The sequence below is a fragment of the Zalophus californianus genome, chromosome 8 (genome assembly GCF_009762305.2).
Source record: "Zalophus californianus isolate mZalCal1 chromosome 8, mZalCal1.pri.v2, whole genome shotgun sequence".
NCBI classification, from domain to species: Eukaryota; Metazoa; Chordata; class Mammalia; order Carnivora; family Otariidae; genus Zalophus; species Zalophus californianus.
In genome coordinates, this window is record NC_045602.1 from 16,928,839 (window position 1) to 16,956,549 (window position 27,711).

At 38.5% G+C, this 27,711-nt stretch overlaps 1 protein-coding gene and 1 long non-coding RNA gene across 2 annotated transcripts; one reads left to right on the forward strand and one right to left on the reverse strand.

Annotated features, from left to right (window-relative positions):
• On the forward strand, positions 1–27,445 carry LOC113937779. Its single transcript, XR_003524714.1, has 3 exons — positions 1–261; positions 25,649–25,736; positions 27,030–27,445. It is a non-coding gene; the product is annotated as an uncharacterized LOC113937779 (long non-coding RNA).
• On the reverse strand, positions 467–3,429 carry LOC113937777 (disks large-associated protein 5-like). Its single transcript, XM_027622602.2, is given in 2 exon segments — positions 467–3,002; positions 3,114–3,429. Coding segments are annotated over 2 exon segments (2,544 nt in total). The 5' UTR covers positions 3,340–3,429; the 3' UTR covers positions 467–684.
• Positions 27,446–27,711: the final 266 nt, after the last annotated feature.

Consider the following 27,711-nt stretch of genomic DNA (forward strand, 5'->3'; position numbering starts at 1 on the left):
CTTGGCCCAAATGAGGGCATTAGTAAATATGTCTTTCCTCTCCTGGGAATGGTGTTCCCTCATAGCATCATTCTGAATGATCACTTTCCATAAAGGCAAGAGTTTAGTCTTTCAAATGAACTATATGGCAATGGAAGAGGCCATTGGTTCCAAGGGCAGAAGACTGGTGCTACCCTTGGGCATGGGAAAAACATTAGGATCAAGAGCCCAACTACTGGTGCCAGACTGCCTGGATCTGCAGTTAATTCTGCTACAAGCTATGTAAGTCACATAACCTTTCTGTGCCTCACATGTGAAAGGGGGATAAAATAGTTTTATCTCATAGGAATAAATAAGTTAATACAGGTGATGCAGTTAAAATTGTGCATGAGTATAGCAGGCATTTAATAAGTCCTAGCTATTAGAGGATATAAGAAGAGATATTCATTTTCTTTTTTTTTTTTTTTTGGCGAGGTAAAGTACACTTTTTATTCTGCATAGTTAATGTACAAAATATCCCCACTTCCCTCGAGAAACACTATCATATCTAAAACACACTCTGATGAACACTGAATATTAAAACATTTTATGACACTATATAAATTGACTAGAAGTGAACACAAATACATACTCTTCAATTTTCAATATGCTAACAATATATCACATTGATAATATGAAGAAAAATATCTGGATTTATTTTTAAATTCAAAATTCTTCTGGCTGTTCATCATGGAGGGGCCTTAGAGGTGAAAAGGTAATCAAGTTACCACCAAAGGAAATGTGTCTGGCATGATCTTGATGTCTCCTCTCCACCTGAGTGAATGTATTACTGCAGTTTAGGCCTGGCGAATCAGGAAGATGGCATTCAGTAGTGAGACTTTTAATATCAAATACTGACTGAGAAATTTTAGTCTTCTCTTCCTATAAGATGTCATTTTGTGATGGTATATTTTCAGGGCTGCTCATCAAAACATCCTGTGCTGTAACTAAGGAATGTAGTTCCATTCCTGCCACAACATCTGGAATTTCTTCCTTTTTATTAGTATTAATATCATCTGCCACTTCACCAGCAAGTAGAGGCAAATTCATTCTTCCATTGGGTAAACAATCCATCTCAAAGTTTATCTTGTTTGCATCATAATTTACTTCAATTAAATCTTGTAATCCAGGACACTGAGCATCTTCTATGTTGTTCCTGTTTTTAGGAATAGTTGAAAGCAAAGTCTCCTTATCAACATGCACACTTTTGGTACTTTGAGGATCAGGATTCCATGATGACAGAGTTTGACTTAGATGGCCCATCTCAGCCCTGCTCTCAGACACAGCTTTGCTGACAGACTTAGGTGTCCTAAGTCTTTGAGAAAGACGTTCAGAAGAGATAGAAACTCCTGAGAAGGACTTAACAGGACTTTCGATTCTGAAAAATCCAGCATCAAACACTATTTTATCAACTTCCTTTGGCATTACAGAGGTCGCTGCCTCCGCAGTTTCTTCCTGCTTCATCCTCTCTCTCATTGCATTTTTTATGGCCGCGAGGCGATTTCTAGCTGCAATTCTTCCACCGTCATTCTGTTTGGGCTTACTTGCTGCCCCTGAGACCACTTTCTTCCGAACAACTTTTTTGCTTATATTATTATTGTTCTGCCATCCAGATTCCTCAAGTTTGGTCAAATTGTTGAATTTTTGGTTTACATCTTCTATCTGAAAACTAACCATATCCCAAAATCCATCCAGATCTGTACAGGTAGTCTCCTTTTCACCTCGTTTATATTCACAATTGTCCACCAGTCCTTCAAACTGCTTGAACCTTTCTTTCATAAGGAGTCTTGTTTGCCCAACTGCTGTACGAATAAGATCTTTAGCATCATCTGGAATGTCCAATTCAAGCTTCCTGTCCCACTCAAGGCAGTGCGAAGTTAATTTCTCAGTTTCTGACTGAAGAATATTTCTGAAATATGGCACATCATGGTGGAGCTGAGATATCTGATCTTCATTTATTTCAAGTAATGGGACTTCTTTTATTGTAAGGCCATCTGAAATTTTAGTACTCTCATCTTTATTTAAGACATGTTCTTTATTCGAAACTGTTAGAGAACCCAAAGGACACTGTAGTAGTTTATCTGAATCTTGATATACTGTCTTTGCAGAGTAAGTTTTATATTTTTGAGCCAAAATTTCTTCTGTCACTTCTTGAGTCTTATCAACTTCTGTTTTTAAAGGGGTCCAGGTATAACTGGGTGTCAAGAAAGCATTGGCACTTCTGGGAGTCATAGGTGTTACTTGATAGGTCTTCAGACCATCCAGGGGCTGAAACATAAAATCCTGAGGTGCGAAGGAATTCTTCCCTTTCATTTTTGCAGTACTGGTCTTAGGTAAGTTCTCTGTTTTTGGTAAGACTCCATCTGGATCCATTCCATTTGTTGCACTAGTTTGTGAATCCAAAGTATTTTCTTCACTATCGACTTTAAAAGAAACAACCTTGTCAGGTTTTGTTTCTATCTTTTTGGCAGGTCTTCCTTGATTTGGTGGCTTTCTTTCTGTTTCATTATCATTGGTAGCTCTTGTGTCTGGCTTTCCTGTTGTAGTAGAGGAGACTGTTCTGGCAATCTGCTTTGCTGTTTGAGTGGCTGATCGAGTCATTCTCACTGATGTGGTCATTACAGGCTGTACAACTTTTTTCTCTTTGTCCGACACTTTTCTTTCAGAAGTTTGTCTTTGACCAGGTCGGATTGCTTGAACATCACTCCTGTTATTCATCTTAGTCTGCTCCATTTGGTCTTTGGCCTTTGACCTTGTAATCCGTACAGAAGATGGAACAGCCTTTTTTGGCTCAGCTTTCATAGTAGTCTGGTTTGATAACAGAAAACAAGGCATATCAGGTCTATAAAGACCCACTTTAAATACTCCTTGTTTAGCTTTCTCTCTCTGCTCTTTCAATTTCTGAAGCTGCTTTTCTTCTTTGTATTTTTGGAGCATTTGCTTTCGTTGATCACCTAGAACAGTTTTTGTTGACCTTGGCTTTTCTGGAACAAGCTTTTGAGATGTCTCATCTAATTCAAGAAGAATTCTACTTTCCAAGGTTGGAATGTTGACATCTTTCAAACCAAAATGTCTATTTCGTATTTCGAATTTACTGGCCTTTTCTGGAACAAGCTTTTGAGATGTCTCATCTAATTCAAGAAGAATTCTACTTTCCAAGGTTGGAATGTTGACATCTTTCAAACCAAAATGTCTATTTCGTTCATATTCCTTATGCCTGTTTTCTTTTTGAGACAGTGATTTTCTATGAGCAATTCTGGTTCTAATCATGTCGATACTTAAATCCTTTCTGTGTCGACTGGCAAAATGTGATGAAGACATCCTGAGGCAGCTTCTGGAGTAAAACCTCAACAGAACTAAAAGTAAAGGAACCCTCTGGGTCTGAAGGACCACTGCCGTTTCCGAAGCAGGAACCGCTCGAGATATTCATTTTCTATATTCAGAGTTTATTTTAGTATGTTTTTTCATTTTAGTAAGGACCAGTGGCTTCAAGAATCTGGGAATGATAGAACTGAAAGGAATGTTTATTTTACAGATCTGCAAAAAAGCCCAGAGTTGAGCTCTCCAAGGCCACATAGCCACCTAATGGCACATTCAGGTCTAGAAACCAACTTCCAGACTCTAGACCATTCCCCACTGTACCACCCTCCTTCCCTGGAGGTGGATGTCCAGGACCAAGAAAGCTCTATCAGAGCAATAATAATCAGAACTGCAGTACCTCCCTCCAAGGACTCCCTTGTCACTCCAAAAACAATCTTATGCTGATTCATTCATTCATTTATCCATGCACGGAGGTGTCCCTGGATTCCATTCTTTGTCCAGATTCTAGGGTGGCTAGCCCCCTAACCTCAGCTCCCTTATGAGTCCAAGAAAGGTCATTAATTTTTAGTTTGTTCAGGTTTTTCCTATAAGATTGGGACTGATGACTTCCAAGTTGTCTATAAGTAGGGCTGAAACCTGAAGTTTCAACTTCATTTTTTTTTGCATTTGCATATGCAGTTATACCAGCACCATTTATCGAAAAGACTATTCTTTCCCACTGAATCTTTTGGCATCTTTGTCAAAAGTCATTTGACCATAAATGTGAGTTTATTTCTGGACTTTCAATTCTGCTCTTTATCTATATGTCTGCTCTTATGCCAGTACAACACTGTTTTGTTTATAGTAGCTTTGTAGTAAGTTTTGAAATTGGGAAATGTAAGTCCTTCAAATCCACTATTCTTTCTTTAGTTTGTTTATTCTGCTTTCCTTGCATTTCCATATAAATTTTAGAGTCACCTTGTCATTTTTTGAAAGAAGCCAGCTGGGGTTTTGAAATGGACTGCATTGAATCTTTAGATAAATTTGGGGAGTTTTGCTATCTTAATAATACTATCTTCCGGGGCACCTGGGTGGCTCAGTCGTTAGTGTCTGCCTTTGGCTCAAGTCATGATCCCAGGGTCCTGGGATCGAGCCCCGCATTGGGGGGGGGGGTCCCTGCTCAGCGGGAAGCCTGCTTCTCCCTCTCCCACTCCCCCTGCTTGTGTTCCCTCTCTCGCTGTTTCTCTCTCTGTCAAATAAATAAATAAAATGTTTAAAAAAATTAATACTGTCTTCCAATTCTTAAATATCAGATGTCTTTCTATTTACTTAAGTCTTCTTTAATTTCTTTCAATGATGTTTTATAATTTTTAGTGTACAAATATTATACTTCTTTTGTTAAATTTATTCCTAAATATTTATACTCTAAGTGGGACTGTTTTCTAAATCTCATTTTTGGATTGTGCATTGCTCCTGCATAGAAATAAAATAATTATTTTTTATTTCACTTGTTTTATTTGAGTATAGTTGATTCACAATGTTACATTAGTTTCAGGTGTGCAACATAGTGATTCAACATCTCTAAACATTATGCTATGCTCACCACAAGTGTAGCTACCATCTGTCACCATACAATGCTATTAAAATATCACTGACTATATTTCCTGTGCTGAGCCTTTTATTTCCATGACTTATTAATTCCATAACTGGAAGTCAGTATTTTCCAGTCCCCTCATCCATTTTGCCCATCCTCCCACCCCTCCTTCTCTCTGGGGACCATCAGTTCTCTGTATTTATAGGTCTGATTCTGCCTTTTTGTTTATTCATTTGTTTTGTTTTTTAGATTCCACATATGAGTGAAATAATATGGTATTTGTCTTTGTCTGACTTATTTCACTTAGCATAATATCCTCTAGGTGAATCTATGTTGTCTCAAATGGCAAGATATCATCCTTTTTTATGGCTGTGTAATAGTCCATTGTATATGTGTATATATGTATATGTGTGTGTGTGTGTGTGTGTGCACCACGTCTTCTTTATCTGTTTATCTATCGATGGACACGTAGTTTGCTTCCATATCTTGGCTACTGTAAATAATGCTACAATAAAATAGGGGTGCATATATCTTTTCAAATTAGTGTTTTCATTTTCTTTGGGTAAGTATTCTGTAATTGGATCATATGGTATTTTTTTTTTTAATTATTTGAGGAACATCCACACTGTTTTCCACAGTGGCTGTACCAATTTACACTCCTACCAACAGTGCACAAGAGTTCCTTTTTCTCCACATCCTCACCAACACTTATTTCTTGTCTTTTGATTTTAGCCATTGTGACAGGTGTAAGGTGATATCTCTAAATTAGTTGATTTTTATATGTTGACCTTGTGTCCTGTAACCTTGCTAACCTTGTTTATTAGTTCTTATGATTTTGGAGTGTTTGTTTTAGGATGGTCAGTTAATGTTTCTCTATGGTCCATTTAAATTGGGGTTTTAAATACCCACAAGATTTACCAATTAGAGCCATTGTTATACTAAGAAAATACAATCTTAATAAGGTGGTGATGATAAGATAAATAGTAGCTAGACCAAATCCTGGGGTTCACATGACTTGTTTTTATTATGGGCCTGACATGAGCATGTTTATAGGCTGAAGACAAGGAACAAGTGAGAAGAAAGAGATTGATATTTGAACAAAAAGAAGATGATTGATAAAGTGCCAAAGGAGTCAGAAGGGGGTGAGTTAAGTTTAGGCACCGACTTTTTGATACCTTAAGGTTTACCTTATGTTCTTAGACTTTGGGAAAGGAGCCAAGGATATAGATATGGATGAGAATGTGAGCTAGAAAATACTTGAAAACTGCTGACTAAAAGCAAGAAGCAAATGGAGAGTAAGCTTGGTGATTTCAATTTCTCCGTGACATAGGAGCCTAGGCAATCTGCTGAGGGTTTTGAGGAGAATGGCAGATGTTTGGAATAACTGTTGAGGAGGTTGGAGAGCAGTCTGACCAAAAGCAAGTAAAAGGGTCAATAGGTGTTGCTAAGGGACATGTGCACACAAGAATAAGGAGATATATAAGCAGTAATGTTGCATTGATCTTGGGATGGAGATTTACTGTACTGTTGCCATAGCAGGGAAAGTATATTAACAAAATGTGTCAAAGATACTGGCAAAGAATAATTGAGACAGCCAATCATGTTATTACAGATTAAGTTGGCAAGGAAGCTTTAGAAGTTCCTCGTAGACTGGGAAAAAAATTGTGGGGTTAAAGAACTGGAGGTCTATGCGGTCAAAAAGTAGGTTTAATGGGAATGAAGGCATAAGAGAAGTAGAAGGATGGGGTGTTCAGGCCCATAGTGGAATAATGGAATTCAGAATTTCTGATCTGTTGCAGCTCCAGATGATAGTAAGATTCCAAGCATGACTTAGCCATGTAGCGTAGAGGTGACGGCTCCTGGAATTATGGAGGTCCAAGTCTGTGTTTCTGGATGGCTCATTTACATGAACCTTGATATCATCCAGAATTATGATAGTAACTGGGGTAGAGAGAAAGGTGCAGGTCCTATCATGGTCAATTAATGAAGAGGAGTACCTGAGAAGTTGGTAGATGGCAGTAAGAACGTGAGGCAGAGGTTGGTCTGCCTGAATGGCCCAACCTCATAGAATCAAGGGCTTTTACAAAACATCCCTGAGGGGTGCAACATTCCCATTAATAAGAGTGGCACACTCAGGAATAGTTATTAAAGTGGGGGGGAGAGCATCATAAGAGAATCTTTGGGGGTGAAGTAGGGAGATAGCCCATATCTACACTAGAAAAACAGCCTGGTAACTCCAATATATCCCATTAAAAAGTATTAATTTCCACTGTCCCTCCCTTCCCAGCGAGAACTGCAATTTTATGGATTGCTACAGAAATGGAGGAGAATTCCTGAGGAACATATGTCTTCTATCCCATCCATACTCCTGTTTGCTACTAAAGACTATATAAAAACATGAATCTAGATTTCTGACAGATCTTTCCAAGGAAAAATGCACATAATTTTTATAATTACATTCCACTTGAGACAAAAGAGCCTACATTCATATATTCACTTTTTATAACTGAGGTGGTATTTACAGTGAAATGAGCAGATCTTAAGTGCAGTTTGGTGAGTTTTGACAAATGTGTAATCCCTCAAGCTATAGAATATTTCCATTACTCCAGAAAGTTCCCTGGTGACCCTTCTAACTCAATTCCTGCCCTTCTTGAGGCAACTACAGTCCTGATTTCTAGCATCAAAGATTAGTTTTGCCTGTTTTAGAACTTCATATTAATGGAAACACAGCACATACTCTTTTGTGTCTGGCTTTTTTTACTTAGCCCAGCAAGGCTTAAAGTTAGAATTTGGGGATTAAAGTAAATCATTCTAATGGAAAATTCTCATTATTACTAGGTGACTAGATTCAGATCAGAATAAAGGCAGGTGTGTGCAAGATCTCTGGTATGTGTCCACCTCCTGGATAGTTTGCCAAGGAAGCCTAAGACAAATTTTAGGTAAGCATTATAAGAACTACCCTGTGGCCAAAGCCCACTAGGCTTTGTGGCCCCATCCCTGAACTGCTTGTCTCTGAAATGGATCAGAGGAAATAGTTCCTTCCTATACCTTCTGAGAGAGATAATTAGCCTGCTATATGCTTGGTAGGATGATACTGTTCCTGCCTCAGGGCATAAAAAGAAAACCCTAGAATATATTTTCCAACTTAAAAATGAAATCCCAGCTTAAACCTGATATCCTGGAATAAACTTCTTAACATCTGTTTTAATAGAAACCAAAGTCTAAGCAAGTATCTTTCCCTTTCTTAAAATTCTCCTTCCACAGGTGGTGATGCTATGGATGAAATGTTTGTGTCCGCTCCAATTCATTTGTTGAAGCCCTAACCCCCAAAGGGATGATATTTAAAGGTGGGGACTTGGGGCGCCTGGTTGGCTCAGTCGGTTAAGCAGCTGCCTTCGGCTCAAGTCATGATCCCAGGGTCTTGGGATTGAGCCCCACATCGGACTCCTTATTCAGCGGGGAGCCTGCTTCTCCCTCTCCCTCTGCCTGCCTGCCACTCCCCCTGCTTGTGCTCTCTCTCTCTCTCTCACTATCTCTCTCTCTCTGTCGAATAAATAAATAAAATCTTAAAAAAATAATAAAGGTGGGGACTTTTGGAGGTAATTAGGGTTGGATGAGATCTTGAGGGTGGGGTCCTCATGATGAGACTAGTGCTCTTATAAAAAGAGACACCAGAGAGTAGTCTCTTTCCCCCCCCTCCCCCTCCATCTCTCCCTGCCTCTCTCTGTCTACACCCCCTAACACCCCCGCCGTCTTCCATCCTCCCTCCTTCCCAAGAAAAGAAGTCTTAGAGTGAATTATCTTCCTGGCACCTTGATCTTGGACTTCAGCCTCCAGAACTGTGAGAAATACATTTCTGTTGTTTAAGCTGCCCGGTGTTTGGCATTGTGTTATGGCAGCCCAACTTGATTAAGGTAGGAAGTAATACTTGTTAAGTACAAACTATGTATAAGACCCTCTATCACATTTAATCGTTGAAACAAAACTAGGAGGTAGGTACTAGAGCTCCATTTTGCCAGGAAGGAAAATAAAGCTCAGCATCACACAGCTTGTAAATGATGACAGCTATCAAATTGCCCTGCACTCCAAGGAAGGTGTACCAGTTTATTTTCTCACTAAGCACCAGTTTATTTTCTCACTAACAATCCTCATGCACTTACTAACTTTGTAAGTAACTCCCAACCCTTTTAAAGATTCCTATGTCACTATAAGGTCTTGATCTCATTGCTTCCTTTTTTGAGCGAATGGTTGAAAATGGGGACAGCTTCTGAAACCATTGAAATGTTGGCTTTGATGCTTCCATATCAGCATATATTCATTTATTTGAGGATTCTTAGGGAAACAGAAGGGTACTCGGTACAGACAGGCAATGGTGCCTTGGGAAGGGAAGGCATCATGGGCAACATTTAGGGAGAGAGCTAGATGAAGAGATATTCTAGTTTTACCTTGTTTTATTGCTCACATTGTCCTAAGGGGATTCGAGATCAGAGGTGAGATTAGGGGAGCTGAAATTGCTTTGAAATGGTATGGAATGCTTTGGAGTGGTATGTCCCTAATACACTGTAAATTTTGATTAAAATCTGCCTGCTGGGTGAGGAACTTAGGAGCAGAGGCCCACAAAATAGGAGCCTTAAAACATAAAACAAATAAAAATAGAACTGAAGGAATACATATTGATGAAGCTAGGACCCCCTGGATCATTTTTTCCCTATTGCTTTCTCAGTGAGGAAAGTAGTGGCATCAGCCCGAGGCAGTAGGATAATGTCATGACTCTGAAGGCTGTCTTGGATGGGTAGCTTCTACTAAAATAGGTGACATATCAAGTTTACACAGCTGGGAAGAGGCTGAGCCAGTATTTGAACCTGGTCTTTTCCTCTCTCTCTCTCTTTCAGATTGATTAAGTTATACTTCACATACAATTTTAAGATATTTAAAGTGTACGTTGTGATGATTTGATATATGTGTATACATTGTAAAGGGATTTCTCCCACCTAGTTAATTAACACATCGTCACCTCACCTGTTTTTACATGTAGTGTATATATATATATAATGTTATGTATATATTTTATAATCACATATATATATTTGGTGAGAACACTTAAGTTCTACTCTCTTAGCAAATTTTAATTATAAAATACAGTGTTACCAACTATAGTCACTATGTTGTACTTTAGATCTGTACAAATCATTTTATTTATTTATTTATTTATTTATTTACTTACTTACTTACAGATTTTATTTTTTTTCTTTTTTTAAAAATTTTTTATTGTTATGTTAATCACCATATATTACATAATTTGTTTTGGTGTAGTGTTCCATGATTCATTGTTTGTTCATAACACCCAGTGCTCCATGCAGAATGTGCCTTCTTTAATACCCATCACCAGGCTAACCCATCCCCCTACCCTCCTCCCCTCTAGAAACCTCAGTTTGTTTTTCAGAGTCCATCATCTCTCCTGGTTCGTCTCCCCCTCTGACTTACTCCCCTTCATTCTTCCTCTCCTGCTATCTTCTTCTTTTTCTTTTTTCTTAAAATATGTTGCGTTATTTGTTTCAGAAGTACAGATCTGTGATTCAACAGTCTTACACAATTCACAGCGCTCACCGTAGCACATATCTTCCCCAATGTCTATCACCCAGCCACCCCCTCCCTCCCACCCCTGACCACTCCAGCAACCCTCAGTTTGTTCCTGAGATTAAGAATTCCTCATATCAATGAGGTCATATGATACATGTCTTTCTCTGATTGACTTATTTCACTCAGCATAACACCCTCCAGTTCCATCCACGTCGTTGCAAATGGCAAGATCTCATTCCTTTTGATGGCTGCATAATATTCCATTGTGTATATATACCACCTTTTCTTTATCCATTCATCTGTCGATGGACATCTTGGCTCTTTCCACAGTTTGGCTATCGTGGACATTGCTGCTATAAACATTGGGGAGCACGTACCCCTTCGGGTCCCTACATTTGTATCTTTGTGGTAAATACCCAGTAGTGCAATTGCTGGATTGAATGGTAGCTCTAATTTCAACTGTTTGAGGAACCTCCATACTGTTTTCCAGAGTGGCTGCACCAGCTTGCATTCCCACCAACAGTGTAGGAGGGTTCCCCTTTCTCCACATCCCCGCCAACATCTGTTGTTTCCTGACTTGTTAATTTTAGCCATTCTGACGGGTGTGAGGTGGTATCTCATTGAGGTTTTGATTTGGATTTCCCTGATGCCGAGCGATGTTGAGCACTTTTTCATGTGCCTGTTGGCCATTTGGATGTCTTCTTTGGAAAAATGTCTGTTCATGTCTTCTGCCCATTTCTTGATTGGATTATTTGTTCTTTGGGTGTTGAGTTTGATAAGTTCTTTATAGATTTTGGATACTAGCCCTTTATCTGATATGTCATTTGCAAATATTTTCTCCCATTCTGTCGGTTGTCTTTTGGTTTTGTGGACTGTTTCTTTTGCTGTGCAAAAGCTTTTTATCTTGATGAAATCCCAATAGTTCATTTTTGCCCTGGCTTCCTGTGCCTTTGGTGATGTTTCTAGGAAGAAGTTGCTGCGGCTGAGGTCGAAGAGGTTGCTACCTGTGTTCTCCTTTAGGATTTGGATAGACTCCTGTCTCACGTTTAGGTCTTTCAACGATTTGGAGTCTATTTTTGTGTGTGGTGTAAGGAAATGGTCCACTTTCATTCTTCTGCATGTGGCTGTCCAATTTTCCCAACACCATTTGTTGAAGAGACTGTCTTTTTTCCACTGGACATTCTTTCCTGCTTTGTCAAAGATAAGTTGACCATGGAGTTGAGGGTCCATTTCTGGGCTCTCGATTCTGTTCCATTGATCTATGTGTCTGTTTTTGTGCCAGTACCATACTGTCTTGATGATGACAGCTTTGTAATAGAGCTGGAAGTCCGGAATTGTGATGCCGCCAGCTTTGCTTTTCTTTTTCAAGATTCCTCTGGCTATTCGGGGTCTCTTCTGGTTCCATACAAATTTTAGGATTATTTGTTCCATTGCTTTGAAAAAAGTGGATGATATTTTGATGGGGATTGCATTGAATGTGTAGATTGCTCTAGGTAGCATTGACATCTTCACAATGTTGGTTCTCCCAATCCATGAGCATGGAACGTTTTTCCATTTCTTTGTGTCTTCTTCAATTTCTTTCCTGAGTATTTTATAGTTTTCTGAGTACAGATCCTTTGCCTCTTTGGTTAAATTTATTCCTAGGTATCTTATGGTTTTGGGTGCAATTGTGAATGGGATCGACTCCTTGATTTGTCTCTCTTCTGTCTTGTTGTTGGTGTATAGGAATGCCACTGATTTCTCTGCGTTGATTTTATAGCCTGCTACTTGACTGAATTCCTGTATGAGTTCTAGCAGTTTTGGGGTGGAGTCTTTTGGGTTTTCCATATACAGTATCATATCATCTGCAAAGAGTGAGAGTTTGACTTCCTCTTTGCCGATTTGGATGCCTTTGATTTCTTTTTGTTGTCTGATTGCTGTGGCTAGGACTTCTAATACTATGTTGAATAGCAGTTGGTGAGAGTGGACATCCCTGCCGCGTTCCTGACCTTAGGGGAAAAGCTCTCAGCTTTTCCCCATTGAGAATGATATTCGCTGTAGGTTTTTCGTAGATGGCTTTTATGATATTGAGGTATGTACCCTCTATCCCTATACTCTGAAGAGTTTTGATCAAGAAAGGATGCTGTACTTTGTCAAATGCTTTTTCTGCATCTATTGAGAGGATCATATGATTCTTGTTCTTTCTTTTGTTAATGTATTGTATCACGTTGATTGATTTGCAGATGTTGAACCAGCCTTGCAGCCCAGGGATAAATCCCACTTGGTCGTGGTGAATAATCCTTTTAATGTACTGTTGGATCCTATTGGCTAGTATTTTGGTGAGAATTTTTGCATCCATGTTCATCAAGGATATTGGTCTGTAATTCTCCTTTTTGATGGAGTCTTTGTCTGGTTTGGGGATCAAGGTAATGGTGGCCTCATAAAATGAATTTGGAAGTTTTCCTTCCATTTCTATTTTTTGGAACAGTTTCAGGAGAATAGGTATTAATTCTTCTTTAAATGTCTGGTAGAATTCCCCTGGGAAGCCATCTGGCCCTGGGCTTTTGTTTCTTGGGAGATTTTTGATGACTGCTTCAATTTCCTTAGTGGTTCTAGGTCTGTTCAGGTTTTCTATTTCTTCCTGGTTCAGTTTTGGTAGTTGATACATCTCTAGGAATGCACCCATTTCTTCCAGGTTATCTAATTTGCTGGCAGAGAGTTGCTCATAATATGTTCTTATAATTGTTTGTATTTCTTTGGTGTTGGTTGTGATCTCTCCTCTTTCATTCATGATTTTGTTGATTTGGGTCATTTCTCTTTTCTTTTTGATCAGTCTGGCCAGGGGTTTATCAATCTTGTTAATTCTTTCAAAGAACCAGCTCCTAGTTTCGTTGATCTGTTCTACTGTTCTTTTGGTTTCTATTTCATTGATTTCTGCTCTGATCTTTATGATTTCTCTTCTCCTGCTGGGTTTAGGCTTTATTTGCTGTTCTTTCTCCAGCTCCTTTAGGTGTAGGGTTAGATTGTGTATTTGAGACCTTTCTTGTTTCTTGAGAACGGCTTGTATTGCTATCTACTTTCCTCTCAGGACTGCCTTTGCTGTATCCCAAAGATTTTGAACAGTTGTGTTTTCATTTTCATTGGTTTCCATGAATTTTTTTAATTCTTCTTTAATTTCCCGGTTGACCCATTCATTCTTTAGTAGGATGCTCTTTAGCCTCCATGTATTTGAGTTCCTTCCGACTTTCCTCTTGTGATTGAGTTCTAGTTTCAAGACATTGTGGTCTGAAAATATGCAGGGAATGATCCCAATCTTTTGGTACCGGTTGAGACCTGATTTGTGACCTAGGATGTGATCAATTCTGGAGAATGTTCCATGGGCACTAGAGAAGAATGTGTATTCCGTTGCTTTGGGATGGAATGTTCTGAATATGTCTGTGAAGTCCATTTGGTCCAGTGTTTACAGATTTTATTTTTAAGTAATCCTCTATACCCAACATGGGGCTCAAACTCATGACCCCGAGATCAAGAATTGCATGCTCTACCAACTGAACCAGCCAGGCACCCCAGATCCTTACTCATTTTAAAGCTAAAAGTTTGTACCCTTCTACCACCTCTTCCCATTCTCTCCTGCCCGCTCCCCCCCTGCCCCAGGCCTGGCAACCACTTTTCTACTTTCTGTTCCTATGAGTTTGGCTTTCTCTTTAGATTCCACACACAAGTGATGCCATGTGGTATTTGTCTTTCTCTGTCTAACTTAATTCACTTAGCATCATGCCATTCATGTTGCTGCAAATGGCAGGATTTCCTTCTTTGTCATGGCTGAATAATACTCCCTTGTGTGTATATATATATATATATATATATATATATATATATATATCCCACATTTTCTTTATCCATTCATCTGTTAATGGACACTTAGGTTGTTTCCATATCTTTGCAATTGTGAATAATTCTGTAATGAGCATGAAAATGTAGATATCTCTTAGATATCCTATTTTCATTTCCTTTGGATATATACCCAGAAGTAGGAATGCTGGATCATATGGTAGTTCTATTTTTAATTTTTTGAGGGACCTCCATGCTGTTATCCATAGTAGCTGCACCAATTTACATTCTCACCAGCAGTGCTAAAGGCTTCCCTTTTTCCCACATCCTTGCCAACACTTGTTATCTCTTTTCTTTTTCAGAAGAGCCATTCTAACAGGTGTGAGGTGATTTATTGTGGTTTTAATTTGTATTTCCCCAGTGATTAGTGATGTTGTGCACCTTTTCATGTATCTGTTGGCCATTTGTATGTCTTCTTTGGAAAAATACCTATTCGGTTCCTCTGCCTATTTTTAAATCAAATTGTTTTTTGCTATTGAGTTGTGTGAATTCTTTATATATTTTGGATATTAACACTTCATCATATATATCATTTGCAAATTAACTTTTTGTTTCTTGATTGTTCCTTTTGATGTACTAAAGCTTTTTAGTTTGATGTAGTGCCACTAGTTTTATTTTCACTTTTGTTACCTTTGCTTTTGGTGTCAATTCCAAAAGATCTTTGCTTACCACTGGATGTTTTCTTCTAGGAGTTTTATGGTTTCAGATCTTAAATTTAAGTCCTTAATTCCTTTTGAGTTGAATTTTGTATATGGTTTAAGATAGGGATCCAGTTTCATTCTTTTGCATGAGGTTGTCCAATTTTTGCAATACCATTTGTTGAAGATACTATCCCTTCCTTATTGTATATTGTTGGCTCCTTTGTTGTTAATTAATTGACCTTACTCTATGCATGAGTGTATTTTTGGATTCTTTGTTCTGTTGATCTATGTGCCTCTTTTCATGCTAATATTATATTATTTTGATTACTATAGCTTTATAATATAGTTTGAAATCAGGAAATATGAAGCCAAACCTGGTTTCTTTGATTAAAAAATCTATATTCTTTCTACTATGTAATTCTCTGACTTTTTTGTAAGGAGTTTCTTACTGCCCTGTCACATTGGCTCCATCAGGTATGCAGGTCACTTTCTTAATTTCCCATAGCACAGCTGAGAAATATTTTTTAATTTTATTTATTTTTTAAAAAGATTTATTTATTTTGAGAGAGAGAGAGCAAGCAGCAGGGAGGGACAGAGGGAGAGAGAGTCTCAAGCAGACTCCCAGATGAGTCTGGAACCTAACCCAGGGCTCGACCCCATGACCCTGAGATCATGATCTGAGTTGAAACTAAGAGTCAGATGCTTGACCGACTGAGCCACCCAGGTGCCCCTCAGAAATATTTTTTAAAACAGTGATTGATTTATTCAGGTTTTCTATTCCACCTTAGGTCAAATTTAATCATTTGTATTACAGGGAGTGTATTCATTTCATCTAGGTTTTCCAGTGAATTAGTGTAAAGTTGTTATATTCTCATAGCTTCCTTTTATCTTTTACATGTGAGCATCTATGACTTTCACTCATTCCTAATGTGTTTTTTGTGGCTTCTCTTTTTTCCTTGATTAATCTTGGGAAGGTTTTTATTATATTCAATTGGCAACAAAAAGAAAAACAGGGGGTGGTGTTTGGGGAGCTGATAAATGCCATCTATTAGATAACTATTTTTAATGAGTTCTATGCCATGCACTGATCCTAGCTAAATGCTGCTGATAGTTGGGGTGACCATATGCCCCAATTTATGTCTATTTTCAGGTATAATAATTAACAGCACTCCCCTTTACTCTCAAAAGTACATGATCAACCTACTGATGGGTCAGATAAAATTAAACTTGAAATGTACAAGTGGTAGCCTTTGCAAGATAAATTTTGGTGGAGTGTTGAAGATGGTTGGAAGGGTTTACAAAAATGGAGGACAAAAACTGGAGGCAGTGAGAGATGATTATTTTGAAGAGTTTTGCTATAAGAAAGAGAAGAAATGAGGTAGGAGGTAGAGAGATGGAGTTATTTGTTTGTTATTTTACCCATTTCTGCTTTTATTATTTTTATTTTTTCTTTCCACTTTCTATGGGCTTATCTGAGTTGTTTATTTCCTAGCTTCTTAGGTTAATGTGTAATGCATTTAAAACCATATATATATATCTGTCCACGAGCAAAACATATAGGTTCTGATATGGGGTGTGCTTTCATTTTTATTATTTTCTAAACGATTTGAAATTTCAATTTTGACATTTTCTTTACCAATGAATTATTTAGAAGTGACTTAAAATATCTAGATGCCTGGATTCAACTTTTTAAAAAAATTTCTAGTTTTAATATACTATATTCAGTGAAGTGGTCTGTGTATTTCTATATATCTTTTTAAAAAATTTATTGTAATTTTCTTAGTGGTCTTCTATAGGACCAATTTTTGTAAATTTTAACTGAGTAAATGAACAAATTATGTATTCTCTGTTGAATATGAGTTCTATGCATATCTATTAGAATAAACTTGTTAATTATATTAAGTACTCTCTGTTGTAACTCATAGTACATCCTAGTGGGAGACTTTAACAGACCTCTCAGATATGGATTTGCTAATTTCCTTTTGTGATTTTACCAATTTTTCATGCACTCCAAAATTTAAGTTCATGATTATTATATCTTCACGGTGAATTATTTAACAATGTGAAGTGTCCTTTTTTATTATGTTCAGTTAGCCAGCATATAGTACATCATTAGTTTTTGACGTAGTGTTCAACGATTCATTAGTTGCATATAACACCCAGAGCTCATCAGAACAAGTGCCCTCCTTAATACCCATCACCCAGTTACCCCAACCCCCCTATCCCCTCCCTTCTGTAACCCTCAGTTTGGTTCCCGGAGTCCAGAGTCTCTCATGGTTTGTCTCCCTCTCTGATTTCTTCCCATTCAGTTTTCCCTCCCTTCCCCTGTGGTCCTCTGTGTTATTCCTTATAATCCACGTATGAGTGAAACCATATGATAATTGTCTTTCTCTGCTTGACTTATTTCACTTAGCATAATCCCCTCCAGTTCCATCCATGTCGATGAAAATGGTGAGTATTCATCCTTTCTGATGGCTGAGTAATATTCCATTGTATATATGAACCACATCTTCTTTATCCATTCATCTGTTGAAGGGCATTGGCTCCTTCCACAGTTTGACTATTGCAGACATTGCTGCTATGAACATTGGGGTGCATATGGCCCTTCTTTTCACTACATCTGTGTCTTTGGGGTAAATGCCCAGTAGTGCAATTGCTGGGTTGTAGGGTAGCTCTATTTGTGAAATGTCCTTTTTTAAACTTGTAATCTTCCTGACTTTCAATTCTGTTTTGTGTGATATTGATGGTGCTGTTAGCAGCTTTCTGTTAGTAGTTGCTGGGAGTATGTTTTCAAACTTGGAGTTATCATAGTTTTGACTTTCTCTAGTAAGCTGCACGTGGCTGGATTCTTAAAATCCAACCTGTTTTATCTTTTATAAAACAAACTTACCCAATTCTTTTTTATCATTATTTGGATGTATTTAGACCTATTCCCGCCATGGCATTTTGTGTTTCCATTTACCAACATTTCTCTCATTTCCCTTTAGCCTTTCTATGGATTACTGGGATTTCCTTTGTTCTTCCTTTCATTTACTACTTTGAAAACCACACACATTTTATTTTTATGCTTCTAGAGGTTATGCTTAAATTTTTATCATAAGTTGTTAAATTCATATTTTTCTAACTGCATCTGAGGTTACATACTATCTACCGATCATTTTTGATGAATCTTTAAATGCTTTTATTTTCCTGAATTCTTCATCAGCATCCCTGCCTCCATCTTCCATATCCCATGTTGACATAATCTGAAATTTTGGCACCAAAATTTTGTTTTTAAAAAATAATTTTTGGGGGCGCCTAGGTGGCTCAGTCGTTAAGCGTCTGCCTTCGGTTCAGGTCATGATCCCAGGGTCCTGGGATCGAGCCCCGCATCAGGCTCCCTGCTCTGCGGGAAGACTGCTTCTCCCTCTCCCACTTCCCCTGCTTGTGTTCCCTCTCTCACTGTGTCTCTCTCTGTCAAATAAATAAATAAAATCTTCAAAAAATAATTTTTTAATTATGTCCCATAGAAAAAAATAGTTGTATTATTTTCCTGCTAACTACTGCAGCTTGTTGTTAAGTCTTGGATTCATTTTCTTTGTATATTTCCTAGTAGTTCTCTTAACTTTCAGACAGCAACTATTGAGTTGTTAAAACTCTGACTTTCTGGGTATTTGAAAAAAAATCTTATGTCATTCTCACATTTCAATAATAATATGTCTGAATATAGATATTTAGATTTGAACTTCTTTGCTTTCTGAAAAGGAAAATATTGCCCAATGTCTTTTTTTCACCCAGCACTGTTGATGAAACATCTAATGCCAAATCTGATTAGAATTACTGTGAATAGTCATTTTCTCACCCTCTCTGGAAGCTTCCTCAGCTTCCCTTTATCCTTGTAGTTATTTTTGTGCCTAGCATATTGACTGTATATTTAATGTTTTAAACTGTCACTACCTTTGTACATTGCCTTTTGTTTTTTGTGTGTGTGTGTTTATATTAATCCTGCTGTATATTTGGTGGGCCATTTGAATCTGAGGATTTATGCTTCTTGAACTATAAGAGGAAATTTTATCCTGTTATTTTCTCAGATGTTATCTCTCTTCTATCCTCATTATTCTCCATTAGCTAGGTGCTATGACTTACAGAACTTTCCTCCATGTCTCTTAAGGTTTCACCTTGTGCTTCATTCCAAGGCTGTCTTCCAGATATCTAATTTCCTTCTCCACTGGGCCCATTCTTCTATTCCTATCCATTGAATTTTTAATTTCAGTAATTACGTTTTTTCCCTAAGGTTTGTGTTTGGTTTGTTTTATAGCAGACAGTTCCAGTTGTGATGTCATGCTATGTCTGAAGACATTGAATTTGTGTTAAAGTCCTTTTCTTATCATTCTATTAATTTTTCATAATTATAATTCTTCTGTTGGGTTGTTAACTCTTTTCCATGATGGCTTCATGCTAGACTTTGGTGCTTTTGCCTGTGGGCTCATCTCTGTGGCTCGGATCCCCTGTCTGGATTCTCTCTCCTTCTGGTCCCACAGCCTGCTGTCAGAGAGGTGTAGAAGTAGCTATTGAGGTTTGTGCTCCACAGTGTTTTCAGGGTGAATGGGAAAAAGATGGGATGTATGCTGGGTGGGATATCTTAGAAGCCACTATCCTGGGTGTAGTCCTTCCACCTGGGCATTTTCGGGCTCTGCTCCCCTTCAGCATGACCCCTGCCCAAGGACACACCTGAATGGGTGTGGAGGAGGGGAGTGGGCTGCACATGGCACAAACAGCATGGGTACCCCAAATCATGTCCGTGTCATGTGCCTTGAAGCCCTCCTCTCAGCACCTAGCTTCTACAACCTGAAGGCATGAGATGGCCCTGGTGATGCTTCTATCTTCTGTGAGATACTTTCCAAAAGGCTCCAGAACGAACTCCAGGCTGTACTTACCTCTTCAAACTTATCCTGTGTATTTTTAGATTCTCAGGAATTTTTCATAATTTTGATTAGCTAAAAATTTCTCTTTGACTTTACAGAATAAGGTATGTATTCTCATTGTCAAAAAATAAATTTAAGGCTTAGAGTAGAAGGATAGAGAAGGTTGGGGAAGGAGGGAACATTGCCGTCTGCAATTAGTTTCCTAAGTGGAAGGCAAAGCTTCTACTTTTACTTTGGGTTGTTTGCCTTTTTCTCATTGATGTTAGAGATAGTAAGCAATTGTCACCTGTGTTGTAAATATTTGTTAAATATGCCTTTTAATTTTGTTTAAGATAACTTCTGAGATACAGAAATTTTACATTTTTGTGAGGACAGACCTGTCCATTTTTTACTTTAAGATTTCTGGATGTTGTGTCATGCTCAGGAGGCCTTCCTAATACATAATTAAAACCTATTTTTATTATAGTGCCTTTTAATATTTCATGGTTCAATCTTTTGTGATTAGGTATTTTCATGTTTAGATATGGCTCCATCAGGGTTTTAATTATATTATATATACTTATAATTAATTAATTAATTAATTAATAATTTAATTAATAATTTTCTAAAATGAAAGTTTTTATTACTAATGTCCTTCCCTGCTCTGTTAACTTGTTTTAGGTGGGTGGGAATGTGGGAGTGGTTAATATTTTTTAGTGCATAAGTCATCAACCCATAATGAACCATATTGGTATTTGATGGATTGGACTGTACAGCGCTCAGAGTCCTGGAACCTTGAGATGAATGCAGTACCTGCCTGGGATTTGGGGTCCTCTCTCTTGGTGAGCAGGTGAGCGTGAAGAAAGGCATGTATAGATAGTGAAGCCAGGGAAACTGACTGTGGCAGAGAGCACTGTCCACTGAAACAATTTCCTGTTTTCCCTTTAGGCAGATAGCTAGAGTCCCTCTCCCTGCCTCTCACTGTACAGCGAGGTGACTAAGTTCTCCAGTGCATTGTGAACAATATTCATGCCGGGCCCATAAAAAGCTCTCGTTTGTATTCCTCCATCATCCTTTTTGAAGCTTGGATAAAAGTGATGAGGTTCAAGGAGATGGGGCCACGAAATGCAGGGATTCTGAATATGTGTAAGGCCGTGTGGAGGAGAGCTTCCTGCTGACCGGCAACACTCGCCTTGGACTAACACTTAAGTGGGAAATAAGATTCTTTGGTATCTGCCCAAATAAGACAGGAGATTTAGGTTTCTGGCAGATATGCAGAATTGAGTGAGGAAAGTTCCCTTCCATTCCTAACTCACTGTTGTTTTAATCAGGAGTGGGTGTTCACTTTTATTTGAAAAAATTTGACAACTACTTAGGGATAGAGAAGAAACTGATAGTTACTCCAGAGTACCATAGAGACCTGATGTTTGAACCCCCCAATGTGATAAATCACAATTATTACATTGAATTTGTTTAACAATGTTAACATTTTCTAATTTATTTATTTTTGTTTTTATTTTTATTAATTCCTTCCTTCTAGTTTCCTTGGTTTTATTTTGTGTTCTTTTTCTAATATCTTCAGTGCAGTTCATTTTTTGTTTGGTTCATTAGAAAGGCATTCAGGGCTATGAAGTTTCCTATATTCCACAAGTACTGATTCATAATATTCTTTTATTATTTGCTAAGCGATCTGTTAATTCATAAAGTTCTTCGTTAAATGACTTCTGTACTAAGAACTGACATTGTGTGCCTTATGCCAATCACTGATCATCAGAACATCTTTCCATTTCTCCATTTTGTAGTGTTCTGGCCCATACTTTTCTTTTTGTAACTCATATCAGGGTAATGAGTAAGGAGCAAAGCAACCCCATATTCCTCTATAATACGTTTGGTATTTTTGAGGTATGGTTTTACCCATGCAAGTCTCTTAATAGGTAATTTATTTCTTTCTCAGTACTAATTGGAAAAATATACATATTGAGCTATAGCCATATTAAAACTTTTGAATTCTAAAATTATCAAAAATATGAAAGCCTTAAGCAATGAAAACCAGTATATTTCTGTCTTTAAATGTTTTAATGGCTATATGTAAAAATGAAGTATCTTATTAATATGACATGGTGATATATGTTTCTTTCTTAGCTTTATCTTTAGAATTCCTTGTTGGATAGAAACTTAATATGACCTTAAAAAAACCTTTATATTGTTTGCTATGGGGATTTAAACCTACCTTTTCTTTTGTCTCCTCTGGTCATCTCATTATTAAAACCAAAGTTACATCTTTTTATGCATAGCGAATTTGTTCTTAGGGGGCTATCAGATATCATTTTGGTCTATATTATCGTGGTTTAGAATATGGACTCTGGTGTCAACATTTATTAGCTCTGTGACATTTGGCAAGTTTCTTTTTCTCTCTCTGCTTCTCTTTCCTCAAATGTAAAGTGGGGATAACCATGGTCCTTACCTCATAGGAGTTTCCCAAGGATGAAGAGTTCAAAATGTAAAGTTCTTACAACAGTCCTGGAGACAATGTTAGTTCTGGGTACTTTAGCTGTTTTTATTGTAATCTAGAAGCAATCACAGCTACCTTCTCTAAAATACCTCTTTCCCCCACCCCCCCGATTTTCTTCTCATTGTTAAAGGGCCTTTTCTGTTTAAGGGACATTATATAAACTGTCACCATCTTATTACAATCCCAGTGATATAGGTATTATTATGCTATATGAGAAGCTAAGAGAGTGACATAATTTTCAAACTCACAAGGTAGTACATGACAGAATTGGGACTTGACTTTATGTCTGTCTGTCACTTAAGTCCACGCTCTTCCCATTATATCACTCAGCCTGATGTCACCACTCTATAAAATCCACCACCATAACATTTTTCTGCCATTACCAAGCTAGAGCTTCATCCTGTACTTATAGCACCAAGGTGGTATCTCTGTAGCTTGTCTAAGACAATAGATAGCCCAGTACTGTTTACCTGGAGTCACACTGCTCCTGCCTGATGCAGGACATTTAGTCTCTAGCACCACAGAGAGGAGAATGCAGACATTAATGGTTTACTGCTGCTTATCTCAGTTGACCCCAGATAATTTGTCAATCAATACCTAGCCTTTTGATTTTCTCTGTACTGTCTCTCCCAAGTCCCCCGTTTCAAATAAATGTTGAGGATTGCCTGTCTCTAGCTCTCTGGATAGACTCTCGGCATGAAGGCACTATGCAATATTGCATGGGATTCCTGGAGTTCACGTAGGAACAGGAAGAAAATGGGTCTTTTCCAAGACAGAAACTGGAGGGGGTTGTTGCTGGGAAAATGCTTCCTAGGCCTGGAATTAATTAAGGCTTTGATTGTGTCCGTTCAAAGACTTATGCCCAGTCTAGGTCTATGAGGCCTGCCTTCTCTGGTCATTCTGATCCCGCACACTCACTACCACCTCCTCCCACTTCTCAGAGCAGCCTCCAGTCACAGAGTGCTGCCCATTAGACCAGATTGTTTTATATATTGTCCAGTCTCTCCAATCTTTCCTTTTATATTTGTATCCCCCATATCCTCTGCCAAGTGGGGACCATGTAGTGACCATTATCTTCTTTTTTTTTTCATTGTGGTCAAATATACATGACATAAAACTTACCTTTTTAACCATTTTTTAGTATATCGTTCAGTGGCATTAAGTACATTTACATTACCGTGCAACTGTCACCACCGTCTATCTCAAGAACTTTTTCATTATTCCAAACTGAAACTCTGTACCCGTTAAACAACAACTGCCCAGTATTCCCTCCCCCAACCCCTGCAATCGGCATTCTACTTTCTGTTTCCATGAGTCTGACTACTCTTACATACGCGACACCAGTCATAACAATCTTTGTCCTTTTCTGTCTGGCTTATTTCACTTAGCATAATGTCTTTGGGGTTCATCTGTGTTGTAGCATGTGTCAGAAGTTCATTCCTTTTTAAAAAATATTTGATTTATTTATTTGAGAGAGAAAAAGATAGAGAGCATGAGTGGGGGGAGGGCGGGGGGCAGGGAGAGGCCTCCCTGCTGAGCAAGGAGCCTGAGGTGGGACTCCATCCCAGGACTCCGAGATCATGACCTGAGCTGAAGGCGGATGCTTAGCTAGCTAAGCCACCCAGGCGCCCTAGAACTTCATTCCTTTTTAGGTTGAATAATATTCTATTATATGCATACACTGCATTTTGCTTGTCCATTTGTCCATGGTGGACATTTGGGGTGTTTCCACTTTTTACTAATGTGAGTAATGCTGCTATAAATATTTGTGTACAAATGTCTATTTGAATCCCTGCATTGAGTTCTTTGGGGGTATATACCTAGTAGCAGAATTGTTGGATCATATGGTAATTCTGTGTTTAATTATTTTGAGGAGGCACTATAGTATTTTCCAGTGTTGCACCATTTTACACCCCCACTAGCAATACACAAAGCTTCCAATTTCTCCATATCCTCCAAACATTATTTTACCATTATTCTTTGGACTTACTCTTCAAGACAAGTCAATAATTACTAATCTATCTAGCATCTTTATTATAATTCACAGTGGACAATTTTTTTGCAGATATTAGCCTTTGAACTTTTATAATAATCTTTGGTTTAAGTATTATATTTATATTACAAAAGCAGAAATTGAAGTTCAGAGGTGTTGCAAGATCACCCAAGATCACAAAGCTAATATATGGAAAAGTCAAACACACAAATTTTATTCCTGATTCTTTTTATTATTTGGATAATTAAACAGTCTATGTTCTTTGAGATTCTCTCCTGCGGACTCTGTTCACTGGAATCAAAGCAAAAGGAAAGCTCATACATTGAGAAAAGATTCGAAGAAAAAGGGTATCTGCTATTCTCCCATATGTCCTAAGGTATCAAAGAAAATAAATGGCTTCAATAAGTGGCAGGAAGGACTTAGGTTAGATATTAACTGGGTGGCTGATGTTGGTGAGACACTGAAAAAGATTACTAAGGGATACTTTGAGATAATTAAAGTCCTGAAAAATGCTATGGGTTGGAATCCATCCCAGTACATGCCTGAGGGTGCATGCAGGACGTGATTCAGTGGATCATTGTTAATTCTTTGAAAGCAGGGGGATAAATGGGATGTCCTCACATAGTTTCCATGAGTGAGTTTTCTGATTCTATGGCAAAGATTCTACTGAATGCATCTGTAGTGCTCAGGAATGGTGTTCTTTGGTGTCTGGGGATGGATCTTTGTTTTCTTGACCCTTTCATCCTTGATCTTTGGAGAATGAGGACTCCCTCACTCAATTCTATTTCAGACCCAGAGCTGGCCAGAGCCTCAGGGGAGAGGTCAGATATGACCTGACTCACCTGGGGTCTTGAGCTACCTACTGGGGCAGTTATTTTTCTACACTACTGTTGATTTAGTTGCACTCTGTTCCCCAGGGAGATTTGAAGGTGATGCGGTTTTGGTCTGAGATTAAAGGGGGGCAGTTTTGGTGGGTTTATGGGTCATCAGTGCTGTGGCATGAAGAAGGGACAAGGTAGCTGGTTTAAGACAGTAAATAGAGTAGCTTTTCCAACAGGCCAGCCCTGTTGATGTGGAGTAGTAATCACACTGCTCCTGCCTGATGTAGGACACTTAGTCTTTGGAACCACCAAGCAGAGGAGAGTTAGAATGTAGAGCAGGGGAGAGTTCTCGGTGATGACCCCATCCAACCAACTCTGTCACTGTGCAGATGACAAAGCCAGGAGAGGTGTCAATTATTTTTCTTTTACATTTCAGAGTTGGAAATTGAAGAATGCAATGGAAAGCAAGATGAACAAGGCAAGGGTGTGTAGCCACCATTCCCGGATCCAGGGAGCCATTACTGGTAAGTAGACCTGCCTTCAGATGTGCCACAGGGTCTGAAGAGTTTACAGGACAATTTAAGAACACTCCAGACCAAATATCATCTCAATAAATACATGGAATTAAGGCCAACAGAACCTGGCTTAGCACTTGGCTCATCCTCCTTGACACCGGAACTCCTTTCTAAGCCCGGATAACTTTATATAATGTTAGGAAATGCCCTCCATAGATCTGCCTCTTTATCTCTGCAGGGCAGTTGGTGGCTTCTATAGGCAGCCCTGATCAGTGCAAGGTCAACACAAGTCCACAAAGCTCAATCACTCTGTTTTCACCCACTCTAGGTTGCTTTCTCTCTAACGTAATTGCCTGAATTTCAGTGTCTGTGGTAAAAACTCAAGGGTAATATCACACACCTCTGGAATCCCTCCACTGGTTAGGAGCCATGCCCTGCAAGTGAGGATAGTAGGATTTGGCCAATTATGAGTGTAGGGTTTTCCTGGCACTGCCCTGACCTGTATAGAGAACGTCATGCTATGCACACTCCCTGGAAGCTGGCCTGATTTCACAATTTTTCACACCTATTGTAATCTCCTATCTCACACAAGGGCCCTGTCCAAGCATGCTTTGATGTTTTATGTCATATGTTGCAAAATTCAGGATTGAAGCATCGAAAGTAGAAATCCACACTTTTCTTTCTTATTCTGTAAGATTTAGCATGTTAGTTTTCTTTAAGCGCAACAGAGCATGGTGAACAAAATGTGTGGTGGTGGATTATGAAAGTGTTTTCCTTTTTCACTATGTTGTACACCTGAAACTAATATTACACTGTATGTTAACTGGAATTTAAATAACCTAAAAAATTTTTATGCAATGAAAATTTATTGTATTTATGAATCAGATAAATTTTTTAAAGAATCCTTCTGTAGTAGGTGTAGTAGGAGTTGTGGGGCCTCTGAGGGGTTCTGTGACGTTGAATCTTAGTCACTCCCTCACTTCGGTGATGAAGTGAAGAGCTATGACTGCCAGACTGTTGGCTACATTGGGGTTTTATGACTCAATGAAAGATCTAAATTCATCATCATTAAAAATGTATCTGTAGAGCCTGGGGGATGTTTCAGATACTAGCTTTATTGTTTCAAAACTCTAGATGTGGAGCTGGAATGTGCCAAGAAATCTCTACTTGAGTTGGAGGGAAAGCAGGTGGTCCTCCAGGAGGGGAGGAGGTGGGGGGATGTTATGAACACCTCTTGGTTTCTGCTTCTTTGGTATTTTCCTCAGTGTGACTAACTAAAATGCTCTTTGTTCTTTGTTCCAGAGTTAGAGACATCCCTGCCACGTGGCACATAGATTTATAACTCTGAGCAAAGGTTTCAACAAATACGATTTCTTCACTCCAAAGTCCGGCTATGTGTGCTCCCTGAAATAAAGAAGAGAGTATTTCTGTCTGCTGGTCTCTAATCCCAGGAACCTTGGCAGCAGAGGCAGGGGGAGTTCCAAAAGATCTTCTTATAGCTCTGGAGATAATGACTGGCTCAAACAAGCTGGCACCGCATGGGGACACCCATGGACCTTATTTATCTCTCTCTCTCTCTCTCTCTCATTTTTCTTTTTTTCAGGCTGACATAGTGTCTGTACTGACACAGGCAGTCTAGAAAAAAGAAACTGTATCTTTTATAACTTTTACTGAAGTGAGATAAGTGGAAAGATCATAACTGAAAGATTTGTTGAAGACACACTTCTTATCCAGACAATCCACTGTAAGGTTGCAATTAAAAAGTTCTACGAGGAGCAAGAGATAAAAAAAAAAAAAAAAAAAAGGACAAGATCTGGGATTAGGTTTAATGACCTGGAACATGCAAAGGACATAATAAAATTTCTGATTCCCTATCTGGGATGTGGGTACATGATCTGAGACATATATCAGAAGAGCCTATTGAAGCCATTGCCCCCCTACTACTCCCCCTCCGATGAAGACGGGCACCAGGGAAGGTGCTTGA